This window comes from Neoarius graeffei, chromosome 14 (assembly GCF_027579695.1).
Source record: "Neoarius graeffei isolate fNeoGra1 chromosome 14, fNeoGra1.pri, whole genome shotgun sequence".
Taxonomy (NCBI): domain Eukaryota; kingdom Metazoa; phylum Chordata; class Actinopteri; order Siluriformes; family Ariidae; genus Neoarius; species Neoarius graeffei.
In genome coordinates, this window is record NC_083582.1 from 61852543 (window position 1) to 61875330 (window position 22788).

At 42.3% G+C, this 22788-nt stretch overlaps 1 protein-coding gene across 2 annotated transcripts in view; it reads left to right on the forward strand.

Moving 5' to 3' along the window:
- asb3 (ankyrin repeat and SOCS box containing 3) overlaps positions 1–22788 on the forward strand; it is a 28482-nt gene that overhangs the window by 3429 nt on the left and 2265 nt on the right. For both annotated transcript variants that reach the window (XM_060940194.1, XM_060940195.1), the window contains exons 2-5: positions 15264–15422; positions 15513–15625; positions 16566–16698; positions 16958–17135. In XM_060940194.1, coding sequence (XP_060796177.1) covers positions 15264–15422; positions 15513–15625; positions 16566–16698; positions 16958–17135 — 583 coding nt within the window. The remainder of the gene's footprint in view (positions 1–15263; positions 15423–15512; positions 15626–16565; positions 16699–16957; positions 17136–22788) is intronic.

A 22788-nucleotide genomic window follows, 5' to 3' on the forward strand; every position in this document is an offset into this window, starting at 1 on the left:
GTATTTATCCTCTCATGGATCATCATAGGATCAGAATTCTGATGGCTGCATTGTAGGTGGCTGATAAAAGATGTCTTAGACACCCACCTCTGTTCAGTGATGGCCGTTCCAGGTTGACAAAAATGAATGATCCTCTCTGGCTAAGATGTCTGCCAGTTTTCTGGAAGCCCTCTCATGCCCCTTTTCCACCAAAGCAGTTCCAGGGCTGGTTCGGGGCCAGTGCTTAGTTTGGAACCGGGTTTTCTGTTTCCACTGACAAAGAACTGGCTCTGGGGCCAGAAAAACCGGTTCCAGGCTAGCACCAACTCTCTGCTGGGCCAGAGGAAAGAACCGCTTACGTCAGCGGGGGGGTGGAGTTGTTAAGACCAACAACAATAACAAGACCGCGAAAGATCGCCATTTTTAAGCGGCGAGAAGCAGCAGCTGTACAAACGTGAAGTCATCCATTATTATTATTATTGTTGTTGTTGCTGCTACTGCTTCTTCCGTGTTGTTTTTGCTTCAATATTCGCGCCAAGGTTTATGCAAACGTAGTGACGTAACTGACGTATACAGCGATGTAATGACGTGTCTTCCCGAGCTATGGAAAAGCAAACTGGTTCTCAGCTGGCTCGCGAGTTGAACAAGTTGTGAACCAGCACTGGCTCCAAACCAGCCCCAGAACTGATTTGGTGGAAAAGGGGTATCATACTCCCACACCAGTCGAAGGGATCTCATCCCAAAGTGCGTAGAAACATGTCTGTGAAGATTCTCAGTCATCCAGGTACATAGTAATCTGTGGTTGGTAGAAGAGAGCAACTGGATTTGCTTGAAGATTCTTGAAAACGTTTCACCTCTCATCTGAAAGGCTTCCTCAGTTCTGTCTGACTAATAGGGAGTATTGACTGGTGCGGGAGTATGAGAGGACTTCCAGAAAACTGGCAGACATCTTAGCCAGAGAGGATCGTTCATTTTTGTCAACCTGGAACGACCATCACTGAACAGAGGTGGGTGTCTAAGGCATCTTTTATCAGCCACCTACAATGCAGCCATCAGAATTCTGATTCTATGATGATCCATGAGAGGATAAATACCTGATACTCCCTATTAGTTAGACAGAACTGAGGAAGCCTTTTGGATGAGAGGTGAAACGTTTTCAAGAATCTTCAGGCAAGTCCAGTTGGTCTCTTCTACCAACCTTCTCTACCTCTTCTAAGACATCTTTTATCAGCCACCTACAATGCAGCCATCAGAATTCTGATTCGGATTCTATGATGATCCATGAGAGGATAAATACTTGATACTCCCTATTAGACAGACAGAACTGAGGAAGCCTTTCGGATGAGAGGCGAAATCTTTTCAAGAATCTTCAAGCAAGTCCAGTTGCTCTCTTCTACCAACCACAGATTACTATGTACCTGGATGACTGAGAATCTTCAGACATTTTACATTATATATATTAAAAAAAACCTCACCTATCACTTTATTAGGACCACCCAACCATCCACCTGCAGTTTTATGCAGTTCTCTAATCAGCAGCACTAATGCAGATACAAATCAAGAGCTTCAGTTACTGTTCACTTCAAACATCAGAATGGGAAAGAAAGCAAGCACAACTTTGGGTGGTAAAAGAGAGCAACTGGACTCGCTTGAAGACGTTTCACGTCTCATCCGAAAGGCTTCTTCAGTTCTCAGCCTTTCGGATGAGACGTGAAACGTCTTCAAGCAAGTCCAGTTGCTCTCTTTTACCACCCACAGTTTACTATGACCTGGATGACTGAGAATCTTCACCTTCACAGACAAAGCACAACTTTATTCATCACACACTTGTGAAATTCCTCTCTGCATTTAACCCATCTGAAGTAGTGAACACAGACGTGAGCAATGAGCACACACACATACCCAGAGCAGTGGGAAGCCATGCTTAACAGCACCCGGGGAGCAGTCGGGAACTAGGTGCCTCGCTCAAGGGCACCTCAGCCCAAGGGCCGTCCCATATTAACCTAACCTGCATGTCTTTGTACTGTAGGGGAAACCGGCGCACCCGGAGGAAACCCACGCGGACACGGGGAGAACATGCAAACTCCACACAGAAAGGCCGCTGCCAGCCGCTGGGCTCGAACCCAGAACCTTCTTGCTCTGAAGCGACCCTGCTAACCACTTACACCACCGTGCCACCCACAAAAAAAATCATGGTCTCAAATTATGATCTCAAAGTGTGACTGACTTTCACTGTAGCATGGCTGCTCATATTGTCATTACTGGAATTACACGAAACAGAAATGCAAGCATCACCAAGCTGTGAGCAGCATCAGGGCTTGTAGTATTTTGTTTACTGTGTTTTGCTCAAAATACGGTGCAGTGAACTCTGTCTGTTTTCAGAATAGTAAGAAAGCACTTGCTCATGAATTGTCTTAGAAGCATTATTTAGTACTAATGAGCACATTTTGTTTCACAAGTGTAGTGTCAAGACTCTAAAATAAATAATCCCTCGAAAGGGCTCAGTTATCCCCTGAAGGAGCTGATTTATTCCCACATGGGACTTTTGTAATTGCAAACTGAGCAGATCGCTCAAAAGATTCCAACGTTGTCTTCGCTGCCTTGAGTTTTTGATGAATGGCTGGAATTCTTGGCGTAAATATCTGCCAAAAAGCTAAAAAAAACCCCTTACAAAACCTTTCATTTGACCTGTCGGAAGGACCAAACAAAAGCTGTGATAATCAAAAGGTAAATTTTCTTAAAATAAACACCACTTACTTGATATTGAATCAGTAGCGGTAAACCACGAGGTGAATTTTGTTTATCTTTTTATCTGCCGATTATCTTCCGATACTATGAAGTTATAACGAGGTTTCTCTTATTTTACAGTCATTCTTACATTCTTATACTCGTTTTTGTGTACCTTTGATAATGAGAGATCAACTGTTCGTATCACGAGATCATGATTCGCTGTTCTGGTGATTGTAATGCTTATGTGCAGTGTGCTATTGTTACACTCATTCTTACAACATGATGACATAGTGAGGCAGTAGCCACAAAAACACTGAGTGAGCGACAGTTCTGTAGGTGGAAACGTCTTGTTGATAAGAGACGTCAGAGGAAAATGGCCAAATTGGCTCGAACTGCCAGGAAGGACGTAGTAACTCATATATAATCACTCTTTACAACCGTGGTGAGCAGAAAAGCATCTTGGCATGCAACAGCAGAAGACCACATTGGGTTCCTATTAAAATGGCCAGGGAGTGGATGTATATATTTCTCTAAGTTGTCAACACTTAACAACATCTTTATTTCTCATCCTGATTTCAGAATCGGAATCAGAAATCAGAGTTGAGTTTATTGCCAAGTACGTCCTCACATAAGGAATACTTTGGCGATTGGTGCTTGAACAGTTAAAATAGAAGAATTTAGCAAAGACAAAAGTAGCTATATACATAGAATAAAAAAGTAGAAGAATCTGAAATATACAAATTTGAAAAAGTGGACATATTTAAGGGTGTGTGCGTGCATGAGTTATTGGAAGTCCATGCTGTACAGTATGTCTGGAATCCTTGACTTGCAAGTGACGTCAAAGCAAAATAGAAACCCGGATGTCGGCCATGTTGGTGGATCTACAAACACGGGGTCAAGTGACATTCCATACAAAACATAGTCATGCGTGTGCAACTCTCTTTGTTTTTCCACTCCTTTAAGCGTTCTTTTAGCTATGCCATATCTTTGTGCTGTATACGTATGGTTGTGGTCACAACAGTACTTGTGACCGTGGCACGTTCCGATTTTTTAGAATTCCGTCCGTGATTCGGAAAGAGGGCGAGGAAACTTAGTACGGAGAGGAGACGAAGGGATCAGGACACTTCGTCCAACGACCATTTTGTCCAATAGTTAAAACATTTCATCCAAAGCCTTTTTCATACGCACTATCACTTACCGGTATTTTATATTTCAGGTGTTCACGAACGAAAGCCCCGCAAGAGCGCTGCTCTGCGTCTAAAGGTTTAACATGATCCAGCTGGCTTTAAAAATTAATAACTTGGCCAATGGAGCTCACAGCGAAGCCAGATTTTACAGGCACCTCCCTCTAAGCCTCCCCTTTCAAAAGAACATGGTCTCAGGTTGGTAGGACCGTGCCTCGGCCCGGGATTCACAAACGAAGTCCCTGCGAGAGCACTGCTCCATACCTGAAGATTTAATATGATCCAGCTGGGAACATAGACATGCAAGCGAGTAGCCTGCAATGACCAGGGAGTTAACTCATCCCAGGGTCAGCAAGTGGCACGGGCCGACATGGTTACCCCACTTAGTACGCTCTTTAGTGTCGAAGCGCACATACTATGGCGCTCATTTGATTTACAAAAATATGTTTTACTTCGGTCAGATTCCATTGAGAATTCCTCCTTTTTTCAAGCAAACAAATACCTGAAATATAAAATAATTGGTAGTGCGTATGAAAAAGGCTTTCGACGAAATGATCTGTATACGTACTCTGGTCAGTAGAAGCGTCTTATCTTCGGAAAAGTCTGACTTTTTTTTAAATATGGGTCAAAACCACACACATCTATCTTCTCTTTGTATCGAATCGTCACTCGATCATTCAAATCGTGGTAATACTGAGAAAATTCAGCATTGTTTACAGACAAGCTTTCAGTGGCTGCCATCCGAGTTGCTTTGTATATCCGCCATCATGGCGGACGGTCATGACGTAGCACATTTTGATCACATGGTTGCAAGTCATCTATGTGCAAAAATATGTCACATGATGAAGATGGAGAAGAGACATGATAAGAATGCGTGAGAGGAAGAGAAGGAATATGTGTAATGGGCTAAGTCAATAACCAAGCTATACATTGTGAGCTGGAATGTGCAATAAAGGTTTGCAGAATGGAGATGTATAACATGGCCTTGAAATGCGCACAATCGCAGTTCAGAGACAAAGTGCAGTAATGTTACAGATTGGAAGTGTGAGGTTAGAGTCAGTGGGTAAAAAACTGGCCTTATGGTGTGAGGTTTTGGTTCTAATGGATTGCAACCTCCTACCAGAGGGGAGTGGTTTGAAAAGTTTGTGTCTGGGGTGAGAGGCATGAGAGGGGTCGGCCACAATCCTTTCTGCTCTCCTCAGGGTCCTGGACCTGTACAGGTCCTGAAGAGATGGAAGGTTGCAGCCAATTGTCCTTTCAGTAGCGCGAATGATGCCCTTGTCCATGGCAGTGGCAGCAGTGTACCAGACAGTGATGGAGGAGGTGAGGATGGACTCGATGATGGTGGTGTAAACGTGCGCCATCACTCTTTGGCAGATTGAACTTTTTCAGCTGCCGCAGGAAGTACATCCTCTTCTGTGCTTTCTTGGTAAGAGAGTAGGTATTCATCTCACACTTAAGGTTCTGGGTGATTATAGTGCCCAGGAAGTGGAAATACTCCACAGAGGTTACTGGGGAGTGACACAGGGTGATGGGGGAGGGAGGGTGTGGCAGAGCTCCTCCTGAAGTCTACAATCATCTCCCCTGCCTTTAGAGCATTGAGCTTGAAGTTGTTCTGCCTGCACCAGGACACCAGATGGTCAATCTCCCACCTGTAGGCAGACTCATCCTCATCAGAGAGGAGTCCAATGAGGGTGGTGTCGTCTTCAAACAGAAGTTGTTGATTAATTGTCTATTACAGCAGCTCTGACAGTCATGCTGGCTTCAAGGCAAATCACAGGTGTGGTGTTTTATTAACCTGCTCATTGTTTTCATAGCCACAGCTCTTTCGCAGGGACTTGTATGGCAGTTCGTGCAAATATGGCCAAAAGTTTGTGGACACCTGACCATCACACCCCATTCCAGATTTAGTCCCTGCTTTGTTTTCCACTAGATTTTGCTGCATGGCTGTGGGGATTTGTGTTCATTCAGCCACAAGAACATTACTGGTGCCATATGAAGAGGCCTGGGGGTGCAGTCAGTCTTCCAGTTCATCCCAAAGATGTTCAGTGGGGTTGAGGTCGTAGCTCTGTGCAGGACACTTGGTTCTTCCACTCCAACTTTGGCAAACCATGTCTTCATGGACCTTACTTTGTGCACAGAAGCATTGTTGTGCTGGAACAAGCTTGGGTCCATAGTTCTAGTAAAGGGAAACTGTAACACTTCAGCAAAGACATTTGAGACAGTTGTGTGCCTCCAACTTTGTGGCAGCAGTTTGGGGAAGAACCACACATGGGTGTGATGATCAAGTGTCCACAAACCTTTGTCCACATAGGGCAAATTATTACATTTTGTTTAAATCTGTTTATTAATCCTTTTACACCCACAGGGACCTATGCAAGGTCTGATTTATCCTCCCAACTCCTATTTACTTACTGCCGTGCCAATCCAGTACTTTGGCCTAGATTTTCCTGGCAAAGTAGTTAGGACTTGGGTTGTTGCCTGTGTAAAACTACAGAACAGCTGGGCCTGATAAGCTATCAACATCTAGTAATTGGAAGCAGTCATGCATTACTAGGGAAAAGCACTGAAGAACTGGGGGTATCCACTAGTGCAAATAAACAGTCGCTGGGGGTGGTCCCAGTTTTAGTGGTGCAAGTAAATAGGTACTGGGAGTGGTCCCAGTTTTAGTGGTGCAAGTAAATAGGTACTGGGGGTGGTCCCAGTTTTAGTGGTGCAAGTAAATAGGTACTGGGGGTGGTCCCAGTTTTAGTGGTGCAAGTAAATAGGTACTGGGGGTGGTCCCAGTTTTAGTGGTGCAAGTAAATAGGTACTGGGGGTGGTCCCAGTTTTAGTGGTGCAAGTAAATAGGTACTGGGGGTGGTCCCAGTTTTAGTGGTGCAAGTAAATAGGTACTGGGGGTGGTCCCAGTTTTAGTGGTGCAAGTAAATAGGTACTGGGGGTGGTCCCAGTTTTAGTGGTGCAAGTAAATAGGTACTGGGGGTGGTCCCAGCTTTAGTGGAGCAAGTAAATAGGTACTGGGGTGCTCCCAGCTTTAGTGGAGCAAGTAAATAGGTACTGGGGTGGTCCCAGTTTTAGTGGAGCAAGTAAATAGGTACTGGGGTGCTCCCAGCTTTAGTGGAGCAAGTAAATAGGTACTGGGGTGGTCCCAGTTTTAGTGGTGCAAGTAAATAGGTACTGGGGTGCTCCCAGCTTTACTGGTGCAAGTAAATAGGTACTGGGGTGGTCCCAGTTTTAGTGGAGCAAATAAATAGGTACTGGGGTGGTCCCAGTTTTAGTGGTGCAAGTAAATAGGTACTGGGGTGGTCCCAGTTTTAGTGGAGCAAGTAAATAGGTACTGGGGTGCTCCCAGCTTTAGTGGAGCAAGTAAATAGGTACTGGGGTGGTCCCAGTTTTAGTGGTGCAAGTAAATAGGTACTGGGGTGCTCCCAGCTTTAGTGGTGCAAGTAAATAGGTACTGGGGTGGTCCCAGTTTTAGTGGAGCAAGTAAATAGGTACTGGGGTGCTCCCAGCTTTAGTGGTGCAAGTAAATAGGTACTGGGGTGGTCCCAGCTTTAGTGGTGCAAGTAAATAGGTACTGGGGTGGTCCCAGCTTTAGTGGAGCAAGTAAATAGGTACTGGGGTGCTCCCAGCTTTAGTGGTGCAAGTAAATAGGTACTGGGGTGCTCCCAGCTTTAGTGGTGCAAGTAAATAGGTACTGGGGTGGTCCCAGTTTTAGTGGTGCAAGTAAATAGGTACTGGGGTGCTCCCAGCTTTAGTGGTGCAAGTAAATAGGTACTGGGGTGGTCCCAGTTTTAGTGGTGCAAGTAAATAGGTACTGGGGGTGGTCCCAGTTTTAGTGGTGCAAGTAAATAGGTACTGGGGGTGGTCCCAGTTTTAGCGATGCAAAAAAAATAGCACCAGGGCACAATCCTTGTTGAAATTTAGTAATATTACATTACATCTGGCTGCCGTCTACTGAAAGAATCGAGACTTGGGAGCAGTCAAGATGTTAGTAATTAGTGATTGAAAGCAGACATATAAAAGTTATAAGCAGGAATTGGTAGCAGAGTTAGACTCTTTTCAGAGTGATTGGTGTGTGGGTGGGTGGGGAACTGTTTTACCCCTTGGCCCCTAAGGGTAGGGGAGGTCTGAAATATGCATGATACTCCCCATCACTCACCCTTTCCTGACACCAATGTAAACAATCCGCTGCTTGACGTCCTGACCCCAGGGGAGGTTGGGTTTCAATCACTGCCATCAGTAAATGCAATTAAGAGCTGGGTTAAATTGAGCATGTCAAGCTCTGCAGACTAAATAGGATCTTGTAATAAGAGACCACGTTAATCATGGGCAAGTGGACATGAGGTAAAGTAATTCAGACCTGGGCTATATTTGTCTGATAATGAGTGGATGAAAAGTGTGTTATGATTTAACAAATAAAACATTGATACGGTGAAGGTTTCTATAAGGATGTTTAATATTTATGGAAGGAGTTTCCAGTGTCAGCACTAAGTAACAATTTTTCACCATGTGAGAGTCTTCAGGACAGTGGACTTAGTGACCTGACAGTATTTATTTTGGATGCTTGCAGTAGAGTATCTTGTTGGGTAATTCTCACCATATCCAAGGTTACAGTAGTGAAACAGTAAATGCGACATGTAAGCATGAAATGTAACAAGAAATTAAAGGACTAAAGACCATTATTTTGTTTTTGGTACACATTTTTAGTTTATCCCAGTGTTTACTTTTTAAATTCTTATTTTCACAACACAGCCTGATATATATTCATAAGTATATATAATTAGGCTTTATTATACATTCTGAATATTAACAAAATGTTATACTTGTGTGTAGTATGTCCCTGAGGGTGGCTGGAACACAGAAGAGCAGACAGGCAGGAAATGATGTGCAACACAGTCTTTTATTAATATTTTTAATAACACACACATCAGTTGACAACAGGTGTGATCACTTTGCTACTTACCTTCCCTGGCCCCGCCCTCAATTCACAAACTGATGCTTGACCACGCCGCCACTTCCATATAGTGTTCATGAAATAAGAGAAGAAAAACCCTTTGTTCATAACAGATGTTCTCTACATCTGCACTGTTATTGCCAACAAGGTGACTTAAAATCAAGTTTTATTTTTGAATAACACATCACCAAGTCGGCGGCACGGTGGTGTAGTGGTTAGCGCTGTCGCCTCACAGCAAGAAGGTCCTGGGTTCAAGCCCCGGGGCCGGCGAGGGCCTTTCTGTGTGGAGTTTGCATGTTCTCCCCGTGTCCGCATGGGTTTCCTCCGGGTGCTCCGGTTTCCCCCACAGTCCAAAGACATGCAGGTTAGGTTAACTTGTGACTCTAAATTGACCGTAGGTGTGAGTGTGAATGGTTGTCTGTGTCTATGTGTCAGCCCTGTGATGACCTGGCGACTTGTCCAGGGTGTACCCCGTCTTTCGCCCGTAGTCAGCTGGGATAGGCTCCAGCTTGCCTGCGACCCTGTAGAAGGATAAAGCGGCTAGAGATAATGAGATGAGATGAGACATCACCAAGTCAGTTCAACTTTCTTTATGTAGCATTTTTAAAGGAATGGAAAACGTAACGTAAATACATACATGGGTTGGTAGCTTGTAATATACTGAGAACCTGTAAGAAACGTTTCAGGCATGTTTGACCATTTATGAGAAAGTTGTGAGCGTTTTTGCTCTAATGCCACCAGTGGGCTGCCATGCAGCCTTTTGGAAGGACGGTGTGTGACATCACTTGGGTGCAAGGATGAGTGTCGCTTTTCAGTACTGAAGGGGCAAAGTGTTAAGCGTTAATCAACTTCTGCAGACAAGATGGTGGAAAGTGACTCGGAAGGCAGTGAGTACGAATTCATTGCAGATGCTACTGGCCTAGAACCCTATCAGTTTGAGCTAAGAGTTGAGGAAGGTGATTCTTAAGAAGAATCCGAGCAGGAAGCCAGCTCTTCAGATCCTGAAGCTGAGGAGGAACAACGGATGGGCGACACGCAATGGTGTTCATGCAAACGTTGTGATCGCACATGGCTGAAGCATGCTAACGAGTGCTTATACTGCCAGGAACGTGTAAAAACTCGCGCACTTGCCTCTTTGACAGATTTAGGTAAGTCAGATTGTATGCAGATCTGTTTGTAGGTAGTCTAGCAAGGTTACAGTCCGCAGAATGAGGCTGTCACGGCAGCACTACTTGTACCAAGGATATATGAAACGTTGCCTCCCCCCATTCAGTCACATAGGAGGACATCAGCTGTTTGCTCTTCCCTCACTGTTCATCAGTATTATCTTCCCCCCTCCACTTTTTTGTTAGAGAAAGGGAATTTCAAAATTTTTTCATGTAAACTTTTTTTTTTTTAAAGATATTTTTTGGGCTTTTTTCACCTTTATTGGATAGGACAGTATAGAGACAGGACAGGAAATGAGTGGGAGAGAGAGAGACGGGGAGGGATCGGGAAATGACCTCGAGTTGGAATCGAACCCGGGTCCCCGGATTTATGGTATGGCGCCTTAGCCACCTGAGCCATGACGCCCCCTCATGTAAACTTTTTTTAATGAAATAATTTCCTGCCGGGGCAGCGATTTCTTGTAGTGTGTGTGTGTGGAGGGGGATTAAGTGCAGATGAGCTTCCATGTGCTGCGCCCAAGTGATGTCGGAGCATTTCCGCAAACGATCGGGGGGGATTTTTCTGATTGGTTAAAATATTTTCAGCATTTATGAAATCGTCGATGATGGGGGAATTCTGCATAGAAACTGACTTTCGGAGATGGATATCTTAGTTGTGTGAGCTCCTTATTTTCAACTGTTCGCATGAATCGTTAGTTTATGTCATAATCAGTCTTCATTACTGTATTTTAACCATGTGCTTTCTTTTCCTTTAACAATGAGCATTGTCACTAAGCTGCTTTACAGAAATGTATAGATTCCGAATATAAATTTTACACATATGAATGAATGAATGAATGAATGAATGAATGAATGACAGTCTTACCCTTCAAAATGGCTACCTAGTCTGTATATCGTTTAATAGCTTTACAATTAAAAGTTAAATGTTCTATTGCAATGCAAGATTCTATATAGCACAGTATTGATTATCATGACCACAACAGTAGGTTTAACAGCTGCAGAAAAAAAAAAATAATGGTGACACACTTTATTAAATTCTAAATTTGTGCCCTGAGAATTAACTGTGCTTAGAAAAGTTCATTATCATATGACTGATGTTTGCGTAATGCATGCATGCTCGTATGATCACATCATTGCCTCGTAAATGTATTAAGCATTATCATTGTGGCATATGCAAGTATAAAATGAGCTCATCTAATCAGCCTGTGAAATTGCTCTGTTTTCTTTGTAGCAGATCAGTGAATACACACAACAATGACATTTTTAAAGACCTTTCCATAGCATCCATCGTTCTGTGGATAGATTCCAGGTAGATAAATGCCAAAAAACCTAGTCTGGAAAGAGTTTTGGTTTCAGTAATGAAAGAAATGGTTTATATTGATGAAAATGGATAATTAATAACTTAACAGTTTTATAGCATTTATGAAATATATCTAGAAACTGTTTGAATGAGAACATTGTTCAAATAAGTCTCTATAATAAGTCACTATAATTTCAGACCTAACTATTTATGTTCTGAAATGAAAGGCATGGAAATAATTCTCCATTTGATCTGAATTAAATGATAATTCTGTGAAAATGACCCTGTTAGACAAAGCATTTCCACAATTCTGTTCACCTGACAAGCGATCCATGACAATTTGGGAGGGGGAAAAGTGCTAGTATACAACATTGTGTGAATAAAGAGAACAGTGAAAAGATTAGGCAAATATAGTGAAGTGAAACTTCCACATCGATAAGGTTAATAAACCGCTAATTATGTATAATGTGCATTTTAGTTTCATATTCTTCCTGAAAGGGGCGGCACGGTGGTGTAGTGGTTAGCGCTGTCGCCTCACAGCAAGAAGGTCCTGGGTTCGAGCCCCGGGGCCGGCGAGGGCCTTTCTGTGTGGAGTTTGCATGTTCTCCCCGTGTCCGCGTGGGTTTCCTCCGGGTGCTCCGGTTTCCCCCACAGTCCAAAGACATGCAGGTTAGGCTAACTGGTGACTCTAAATTGACCGTAGGTGTGAATGTGAGTGTGAATGGTTGTCTGTGTCTATGTGTCAGCCCTGTGATGACCTGGCGACTTGTCCAGGGTGTACCCCGCCTTTCGCCCGTAGTCAGCTGGGATAGGCTCCAGCTTGCCTGCGACCCTGTAGAAGGATAAAGCGGCTAGAGATAATGAGATGAGATGAGATTCTTCCTGAAAGGTCACATGACCCAGTTTGCAATCTGTCCTACTGTATGGACAGTTTAAACTGGCATGGATTTAAGCCCCCCCATCCAAAAAAAAAAAGTTTTAGTATTGCAGATACTGAGATATGCCCACTGTTTTTTATTTAATTAATAAGGTTTAAAAACTAAACAAAATAAATCGTTATGTGGCATTGAGCTGAAGAGTTTATGGTATACATTTATATTTGATAATAGGTCCGAGCTTGGGTTTTTTCACTCGTAACATGAATGCAGTGAAAAGCAAGCTGGGTGAGTCCTGTTGAATTTGAACAGGGCACGGGAGCTTTGTGCATTGACATAACATACTGTATTCCCGGACTGCACTGTAGACTGCATGTAAAGGGTGTGCACCATCCTTTTATGTTTATGGTATTGTTAACATGCATGTTCACAAGCCAAAATGATAAGATGCTGCAGCAGACTTATTGCGTACACACACACACGTTGGCTGTTTGGCTACTGCTTGTACAACCCCGATTCCAAAAAAGTTGGGACAAAGTACAAATTGTAAATAAAAACGGAATGCAATGATGTGGAAGTTTCAAAATTCCATATTTTATTCAGAATAGAACATAGATGACATATCAAATGTTTAAACTGAGAAAACGTATCATTTAAAGAGAAAAATTAGGTGATTTTAAATTTCATGACAACAACACCTCTCAAAGTTGGGACAAGGCCATGTTTACCACTGTGAGACATCCCCTTTTCTCTTTACAACAGTCCGTAAACGTCTGGGGACTGAGGAGACAAGTTGCTCAAGTTTAGGGATAGGAATATTGACCCATTCTTGTCTAATGTAGGACTCTAGTTGCTCAACTGTCTTAGGTCTTTTTTGTCGGATCTTCCGTTTTATGATGCGCCAAATGTTTTCTATGGGTGAAAGACCTGGACTGCAGGCTGGCCAGTTCAGTACCCGGACCCTTCTTCTACGCAGCCATGATGCTGTAATTGATGCAGTATGTGGTTTTGCATTGTCATCTTGGAAAATGCAAGGTCTTCCCTGAAAGAGATGTCGTCTGGATGGGAGCATATGTTGCTCTAGAACCTGGATATACCTTTCAGCATTGATTGTGTCTTTCCAGATGTGTAAGCTGCCCATGCCACACGCACTAATGCAACCCCATACCATCAGAGATGCAGGCTTCTGAACTGAGCGCTGATAACAACTTGGGTCGTCCTTCTCCTCTTTAGTCCGAATGACACGGCGTCCCTGATTTCCATAAAGAACTTCAAATTTTGATTCGTCTGACCACAGAACAGTTTTCCACTTTGCCACAGTCCATTTTAAATGAGCCTTGGCCCAGAGAAGATGTCTGCGCTTCTGGATCATGTTAAGATACGGCTTCTTCTTTGAACTATAGAGTTTTAGCTGGCAACGGCGGATGGCACGGTGAATTGTGTTCACAGATAATGTTCTCTGGAAATATTCCTGAGCCCATTTTGTGATTTCCAATACAGAAGCATGCCTGTATGTGATGCAGTGCCGTCTAAGGGCCCGAAGATCACGGGCACCCAGTATGGTTTTCCGGCCTTGACCCTTACGCACAGAGATTCTTCCAGATTCTCTGAATCTTTTGATGATGATATGCACTGTAGATGATGATATGTTCAAACTCTTTGCAATTTTACACTGTCGAACTCCTTTCTGATATTGCTCCACTATTTGTCGGCGCAGAATTAGGGGGATTGGTGATCCTCTTCCCATCTTTACTTCTGAGAGCCGCTGCCACTCCAAGATGCTCTTTTTATACCCAGTCATGTTAATGACCTATTGCCAATTGACCTAATGAGTTGCAATTTGGTCCTCCAGCTGTTCCTTTTTTGTACCTTTAACTTTTCCAGCCTCTTATTGCCCCTGTCCCAACTTTTTTGAGATGTGTTGCTGTCATGAAATTTCAAATGAGCCAATATTTGGCATGAAATTTCAAAATGTCTCACTTTCGACATTTGATATGTTGTCTATGTTCTATTGTGAATACAATATCAGTTTTTGAGATTTGTAAATTATTGCATTCCGTTTTTATTTACAATTTGTACTTTGTCCCAACTTTTTTGGAATCGGGGTTGTATTCATTAATAGGGTATCCCTGTACTCACTATACCCTGGGTATGTACTTGGTACACGTGCTGTTTGGGGGTGAGTCTCACTTTGATTTTTATGACAGCGGCTGGATAGGTCTGTGAGAGATGTTGATTTTTGCAACGGCTCTGAAGAAAATCTGCTTGAAATCCCCTGAGTCTTGGGAACTAAGACTTGTTCACCCGCAACTCACACAATCATTGTATAGTTCTCTCAGTCTATTAGACTCAGGAGCTTAGATTGCAGTTACTGACTTTGTATTATAGACATGTGACTCTTGCAGTCTTTGTTTATAGTCCTCTCGGTATTGAGCTCTGTCTTAAGTGGCCACTTGCATTACCTCAGTTTACCTGGGTATATTCATTGTCTTTTATATGTACATTGAATGTCCTGAGCAGGAGCTCGGATTGTAGATACTAAAATAGTAATAATTTATCAATATAAGGTGTTTTGTGGTCAGTGTACTACACTGTAGCGTGTCATGTGGTAATGCATTATATGACAATGCAACTTTCATAAATATGATCAGTTGTATGTTCGTTCTATGCATATACTTGCAACTCTGACAATATTATTTTCAGTGACTAATAAAATGGTTTTGAAGGTTCCTACTTTTAAAACATATTTTTGATATCATAATTTTTCTTAAGAGATTTCATTTACAGTATGTCTCAAAATGTCTTCATTTACAATATGGCAGCTCAAAATGCATCTCTGGGCATTTAAAACCTGCAGAGATTCCAGGGGCCTCTGGTGGCCCCCAGCCCCCCAGCATTACTGGGTTGACACCCCCCCCCCCTTCCATTTTCCTGGATCTGCCCCTGTTAAATATTATAAAATATTAAATATATTAAATCTCATATAAGTTTAAATGTCACATCTATAATGTATGAACTAATTTATTCTTTTCTACCCTCAATCCTCTCTGTAATCTTTGTTGATCTCTCCAGATAGCTGTGAAGACTATGTGAACTCGCTGACTCACAACTCTGAAACACCTCTGTATTTTGCGGCAAAGAACGGCCACCTCCGTGCAGCACGGCGACTCATAAGGGCTGGGGCAGATCTCAACAAGATGTCCAATGACCTCTCCAGCCCACTCTTTGCGGGTAAGACAAAAACCAAAAAAAGCTCACACGCATGATTAATTTTTACATAATGTACTGTCCTGCTTTATTTCTTCTCTGTTGCGTTGAAAGCTGTGGATAGCGGACATAAAGAAATCGTGGAGCTGCTGGTCAGCGAAGGAGCAGAGGTTAATGGAACACACTTCATCTCGGGTTGGTCCTGTCTTCATCAGGCTGTATACAAGGTACTATAAAGTCAGAGGTGTACTTTAACTGTGTACCTTTTAATCCACCTACAGCATTGGTTCCAGGACCTGGGTTGGAAACCTTTGCTCTGGAACCCTTGAGCTGAAACATCCCTGACTGACATGTTCACAGATTTCATGCCAACTATACTAGCATAAATGTTTACTGGTTAAGTATAGTTGGCTTCTCTGGAACTTTCCACTGTTGTTATGGTTTATTCGATCTACTACTGATGTCACGTCACAGCTTCTCCCCACTGATTAAGGAATAAAACATGACAGGGGGTGCTGTTCTAGGAAAATAATCAGCAGTGGCATGAAGCAGTGACCACCCCATAAAAGAACATTCCAAAATACCTTCATTATTATTATACCCCCACTCCGGAGGAGGGGGGTGCATGGGTATACTGGTTTACCTCTGTTTGTCCGTCCATCTGAAACACCCTTTTGCTCAGCAGCCACAAATCATAGCCACTTGGTACCAAACTTCAGCTTGGGGTTCTATACTGTGTATACCGTTTTCAGGTCTCTCGCGCATCAACTTCCTGTTTACCAATTGGATGTATTTATGAAACATATAGGGTGGATTTATAAAATTTTCATAACACTTTTCTCAGCAGCTACAAATCACAACTGCTTGATATTTGGTACCGAGCTTCAGCTTGGGGTTCTATACCGTGTATACTGTTTTCAGGTCTGTCGCACGTTCACTTCCCATTTACCGATGGAATGTATTTACAAAACATATAGGGTGTATTTTGATGCTATTTCAAAAAGCAAAATGCTATTTCAAAATGACACTTTACCAGGATGCTATATGAAATCCCTGGGGAGAACACTGCTCTTTACTTACTCGTTTCAGGGTTAATTATTTGTTGAAGTCAACATTCATAATAAGTGTCCTATTCACTCACAGTTGATCTTGTTTTTTCTCTTCCAGGGCCACACAGAGATTGTAAAATTTCTGGTAAGTGTGTGTTCTCTTGAAGCTGTGGATGACTACGGGATCACGCCATTGTTCGTTGCTGCACAGTATGGACATCACCAGTGCTTGGAGATCCTTGCCAATGCTGGTGAGGTTGTTATTCAATAATTCCCTCAGCTGCTTATGATTATTGTCCTGTTGTCTGGGCAATGTTTATTGTTCCTTTTTATTACAACATTGCCATATTGCACTGCATGGCACTAGTGTTTATTCTTATACTGAGCCGCTGTATTGATCAGCAGGGAAATGCAAAGCAAGTGGGAATAAAAAGAGAAAGCTACAGAATTATAATTGCAGATATTACAGTATGTGCAAGCATGACTGATTTTTATCTGTAAATGCTGTAGGTGCGAATGTGAATTGCCAAGCGAAGGACATGGCCACCCCGCTGCTTATTGCAGCTCAGGAAGGCCATTTATCATGTGTGGAACAACTTCTGGCCCATAAGGCAAACCCAAACCTCTACTGCAACGAAGACCAGTGGCAACTTCCCATCCACGCCGCAGCCCAGTTCAGACGCATCAGGTAACCTGAACATTTGGTATATTTAAATCCATTGTGTTTGCAGGATGCAAAGTTCAGGCTTGCATGTGCAATTTATTGTCCCCAAGCCACAGGTAACTAATAAAACGCCTTTCTGTATACATGATCATGCATGACCTCCGTTTCCTCCCCATGGTAATCACAGAAAGTTGGTGTAAACAAGAAACAAATTGACTATTAGCACTATGGAAAAACACCACTGCTCATAATAAAGGCACTTACACTGTGTAATTGGCAGATGAAAAAAAAATGGAAAAGCGAAAGTTATAAATATGTGCTATTTTGTGGAAACCATTCAGTACACCAGTTTTAAAGCCAAAACAAGTTTGATTACTTTTTTGGTTGCGTTAAATACAGATCATAATCATATGCTGTTCAGCTGAAAATGAGATTTATAGGTTCTATGTAGTTTGTGCTGATGTGAGAGGCTAGAATTTTTAAATTGCTGTACACTGCAAAAAACTGAAGATTGAATTTGAGGAAAAAATCACTTAAAGGGGAACTGAAGTCATTTTTAAACTTTATTTCTTAATTAACGTGTTATTCAATTACGTTTTCGGTTTTATTAACCTTATATCGTGACTCGTATTGGCATATTATATTACACTTATCGGCCTTTTCAGTTTTTAGCCATGTTGAATGTAGTTCGTATGGTCCACGGCAGGCGTCACTTATCTGCGCGATCTTCACAAGACTTGTGCGAGACTTCAAATATGACGTGTCAGCGCCGCCATTTTGAAAACTGTTTACACAGCGGACAGATCACCATATCATTCCAATTTAGATTAATTTCGAGATTTGCCAGCTTCATCAGTGATGGAAATTATTCCATACGACTTCAAACCAACGCGGAGTAGAGAAGAGTTGGAAAGAGGACAGGATAAGGACTCGTCCGTCACGCTGGTATTTACGTCATTACTGTCGCACAATTAAAACGTGCCAGATCAGGCGGCTGGTGGGTTTTCAAAATAATAAATGCATGCATTTTTGTGATAAATACATATTATACTGAGCACATTTCTCACATAATCCTCACTAAGGTTTCGGACAGCACTACAAAATGGTGTCCCCACTTTATAGTGCCCTATATAGTGAGTAGGGAGTGATTTCGGACACAGGGCAGCATTTGAAGGAGGGTGCACGTGTCTGTTGACAACATTGGCAGATGTTGGTTACTTTAATTTCCGCTGTACGTTTTACTTCTGTCCTACGATGTCTCGCACAGGTCTCCGCGAATCTCGTTTACAGCCATTGCTTTGACATATGGACTGATATACAGGTACTCGTCGACTTACGACCTATGTGACTTACGACTGATCGACTTTACGACCGTCTGTTTCCCAGCTGAGCTAGCTGAGCGTATGACAGTTTCCGCCCCAGCTCCCAGCAGTGCCTCTCGCCGCATACAACAGTTTCCGCCCCAGCTCCAGGCACATGTGCAGTCTCTCTCACGCTCCCTCGCGCACTCCGTCATACAGTTTCCGCCCCAGCTCCTGGTTTATGAAACGAGCAAATGCTCCCGCCAGCCCGAGCGCTGCAACAGCTGATGATGACGTAGACGACCCACAGCCAAGCACCAGTGATGCCAGCGGTCACTAAATTTTGTATTTTGCTATGTTTTACATTTGTATTTTGGAATGTTTAAAACTAAAATGTTTTCTGTTTTTCCACACCTGTATTTCGTCTTTTTTGTTTTGCACATATTAAACGAATTGTACTGTACGCAGTGTAGTATGCAGTGTTTGACTTAAACCAAATAATGAGCCAAGGTAATGAAATAAGAAAATGTTGATAAAATAAGACCTTAAGATGATTACAATATCATTACACATCACAATATACTTACGTTCATTTAACATAGGCCCACTTACGACCAGATCGGTTTACGACCGGTCAGTCGTAACCAAACGCAGTTGTAAGTTGACGACTACCTGTATTACATAGCATATTTCAAAGATTCATAACTCGCTTTAGCAGTGACAAAATAACTATCAAAAATCCATTCCTATATTTATTAAAATGAGATAAATAGAATTTTAATAATAAAAAAAAATTGCCTTCAGTTCCCCTTTAATATTAGTGAAATTATCTTTCTGCATGGACAGATATTTTTACTTGGTAAGACATCTTGGAATAAGTTGGTTGCAATCTAGAACTAGGTTTAATAATCTCAGAATTGGTGTCTTGTATTCTTCTAATAGGAAATGCTAGATCGATTCAACTATATTCACAATATTTTCACTTGCTAAGACATGATTTTTTGCAGTGTACTGACCCATGGCAGTACATCTACAGCCAGGGGTTCAAACAGCAAAAATAACATGTATGATATTTCAAGACATGATATAATACATGCTATGTAACACAATACATATCCCCCGTTTCCGTTTCCAGTTGAGAGTATGCTGTGTGCATTCTGGCTGCCGTTTCTCACCAGAGCTTTTTATTTTATTTTCCCTTTTGTTTTTCATTTTGTGTTTGTGTAGTTTGATGTTTGTTTTTTGTTTGAATGTTTGTCCGCCAGTTGTGGTGTAGCTCCGGACCCAGTTTTGGGCGCTGGTTCCCTCCAGGCCTTGGTCTGCCGTTGGTGATACCTGTGCTCCTCACTACGGACTGGAGTGAGCTTGTTGCTCTTTTAACGTCGTGGTTGTCCAGCGCACTGTGTGGCGGTGCTTTTGTGCTTGGCACAGTGTTCTGAGCGATGTTGCTCGGTGGCGTCTTGACGGCTGTGCAGGCGGTGTGGGATTTATTTTCGTGCGCCTTTTTGGTGGGACTGTGGCTGCTACACCATTGGGAATGACCTCTTGACCTTCTTTTGGTGGAACACCCCCCCCCCCCCCCCCCAACTGTAAAGTGACCTTGGGTATGATAAAGGCGCTATGTAAATTTAACTGATTTATTATTATTATTATTATTACATGTTTAAAATGGTAAAAATAATTTTACAGTTTTAGAGATTGTGGGTGGCACGGTGGTGTAGTGGTTAGCACTGTCACCTCACAGCAAGAAGGTCCGGGTTCGAGCCCCGTGGCTGGCGAGGGCCTTTCTGTGTGGAGTTTGCATGTTCTCCCCGTGTCCGCGTGGGTTTCCTCCGGGTGCTCCGGTTTCCCCCACAGTCCAAAGACATGCAGGTTAGGTTAACTGGTGACTCTAAATTGACCGTAGGTGTGAATGTGAGTGTGAATGGTTGTCTGTGTCTCTGTGTCAGCCCTGTGATGACCTGGTGACTTGTCCAGGGTGTACCCCGCCTTTCACCCGTAGTCAACTGGGATAGGCTCCAGCTTGCCTGCGACCCTGTAGAACAGGATAAAGCGGCTAGAGATAATGAGATATGAGATTATTTCGCTATGTTGCCCAGCTGTAGGTTTTAAAGTTTGAGCTGTTGAATGAGCCAGTGAAAAGTCACTCTGCTTTTTCTGTGCTCTGAAAGTGAAGGGGATAAATAAGTGTTTTCTTTTCCTTTGTAAAATGATTGTTCTTATACCTTATTTTTTTGGATGGTGATCACCCTTATACACTTAAAAGGGACATATTATGAATAACTCACTTTTTCAGTGCTTGCGTACATATATTTGGGTATCTGGAGAGCCTACCAACCCACAAACTCTGAAATAAGACAACCCAGTCAGTTTCTTTTGGGCTGCCTATTTCAGAAAACATGTGCTTCAACAAGCTGTTCAGTTTTGACTCCCCTCCCAATGTCCCAAGCTGATTAGAATTATATCGCCCCCTCATCTGAGTGTCTCCGCTCCTGGCTTGAGAGCTGCCTTTGTGAATGAATATTCATGAGGAAAGTGCGACCTGATCGGCCAGTGGAAGGAGTGGGGTGGAATGGGGTGAGCAGTGCCTCATTATCACTTGGTCAAACAAAACCCAAAAATAAACACTGTTTGCCAGTCACAGCAAGTGCCCTGATGTGCCCCCCACACATTTAAATTAAAAATAAAACTTTATAACAACAATTTATCCATTTTAAAAGTTAAGATATTGCCAAAAATAGGCTTACCTGTGCACAGCCATTTGCACTGAAACCGGATAGCCACTTTGTGACGTTACCGGTTCACTAGAATGCTGTTTGCTTTTGTTACACAGAGCCATCAAATAAAGGCTTCTAATTCTGAAAAAAATCCCCAGGTGCAACTGCTCTCTCTCTCTCGCTCTCTCTCTCTCTGTGTGCTGTTCACTTTTTTAGATGGGTTAAAAGCAGAGAAAGAATTTCACTGTGCTGTAATGTATATATGCCAATTTTCTGTAACCATGTGATTTTTACTGGAAACAAAACATGTGAATCAACAGACTTTTATGGAGTTTAAGTCTCACATGGCTAGATAATGCATACGCAGTACTGACACAGATACTAGTAAACAATATCCATTGTCATAGTAACACAATTATTCCCATCTAAAAAGATAGCTTTTTTCAGTGAATAAAAGCAAACAAAAGCATGTCACACAAAAATACAAGAAATTTTTTTAAATAAACACTGAGTAGTCAGTGATGTAGTGTTTATAGGCAGCAAAAGGCTCCCAAAGACTGTGCGTGCGCGCTCACTATTTATGCGTACGTATGTGTTTTGTCTTTTCACTGCTTCAGTGATTGAGCTTATTTTTACAGCCAAATGCCTGACATTCAGGCATCTTATGGTTGTTTATAACAATTTAGAAGCGATGTATCCACTAGGTCTCAGCCTCAGAAAGTCGTGTAGCATGTAAGTGACGTCACAATCTCAAATTCTTTGCTGTAATTTATACTCAGAGCGTGAGATTTGAACCTCGGAGAGAGTAAGATAGCAGTACCTAGGGACATTGTACAGATTTTACTGTATTTTAAAAGAAAAACACAGTATACAGGTACAAATATGAGCAAGTGAATACTCGAACATGTCTTGTATGTATATCATCGGTCAATATAAAGGAGTTTATTTTTGGGGTTTAAAGAAAAAGGCACTCAAATCCGCCGTTTTGAAGAGGGCTGTTTAGACAGGGTGAGGAAGGGAGCTGTGGTGCTTCATCCTTGTGGTATTTTGACCAAAGCGTGTCACAGACATTTTATTAAGACCTCAGGGAACTGTGTCAATTTGTGGAAAAGCGGTATATGTCACTTTTAATTATTAAAATTAATTATGATGACTGAAGTGCTAAATAAAAAAAATATACATACTGCATACACGTGTACAAGATACTGTGACTTTTGATGAAGCAACCGATGCATGCACAGGACAACATGAAATGAGGAGCAGCACAGGAAGTAGGTTGTCAGGTGTTATGAGTTGATTTGTCTCTTAAATGCAATAAAGAAATCACAATTTCACCTGGCTTTACAACCAGGGAGTTTAAGAAACTTAGGCATCAAGTTTGGCTTTTTTATCCTCCACTGGCTGAAAGGCTCAAAGGGAGATTATGTTGTGGTGATGTCCGTCTGTCCATCCGTCCGTCTGTCTGTCCGTCTGTCCTGAGAAGGGTACTCGCCTTCTGAAATCAACTCCTCTCATAATTTTTGGAAGAATTTCGCGAAACTTGACAGGATTCTTTGTTATATGTTGGCAATACGCATATTGTAATTTCATTCAATTCAGTCGCATTTTACCAGAATTAGGGCCCTTGATTACCAAACTTGTACTTTGGCAATTTTATGA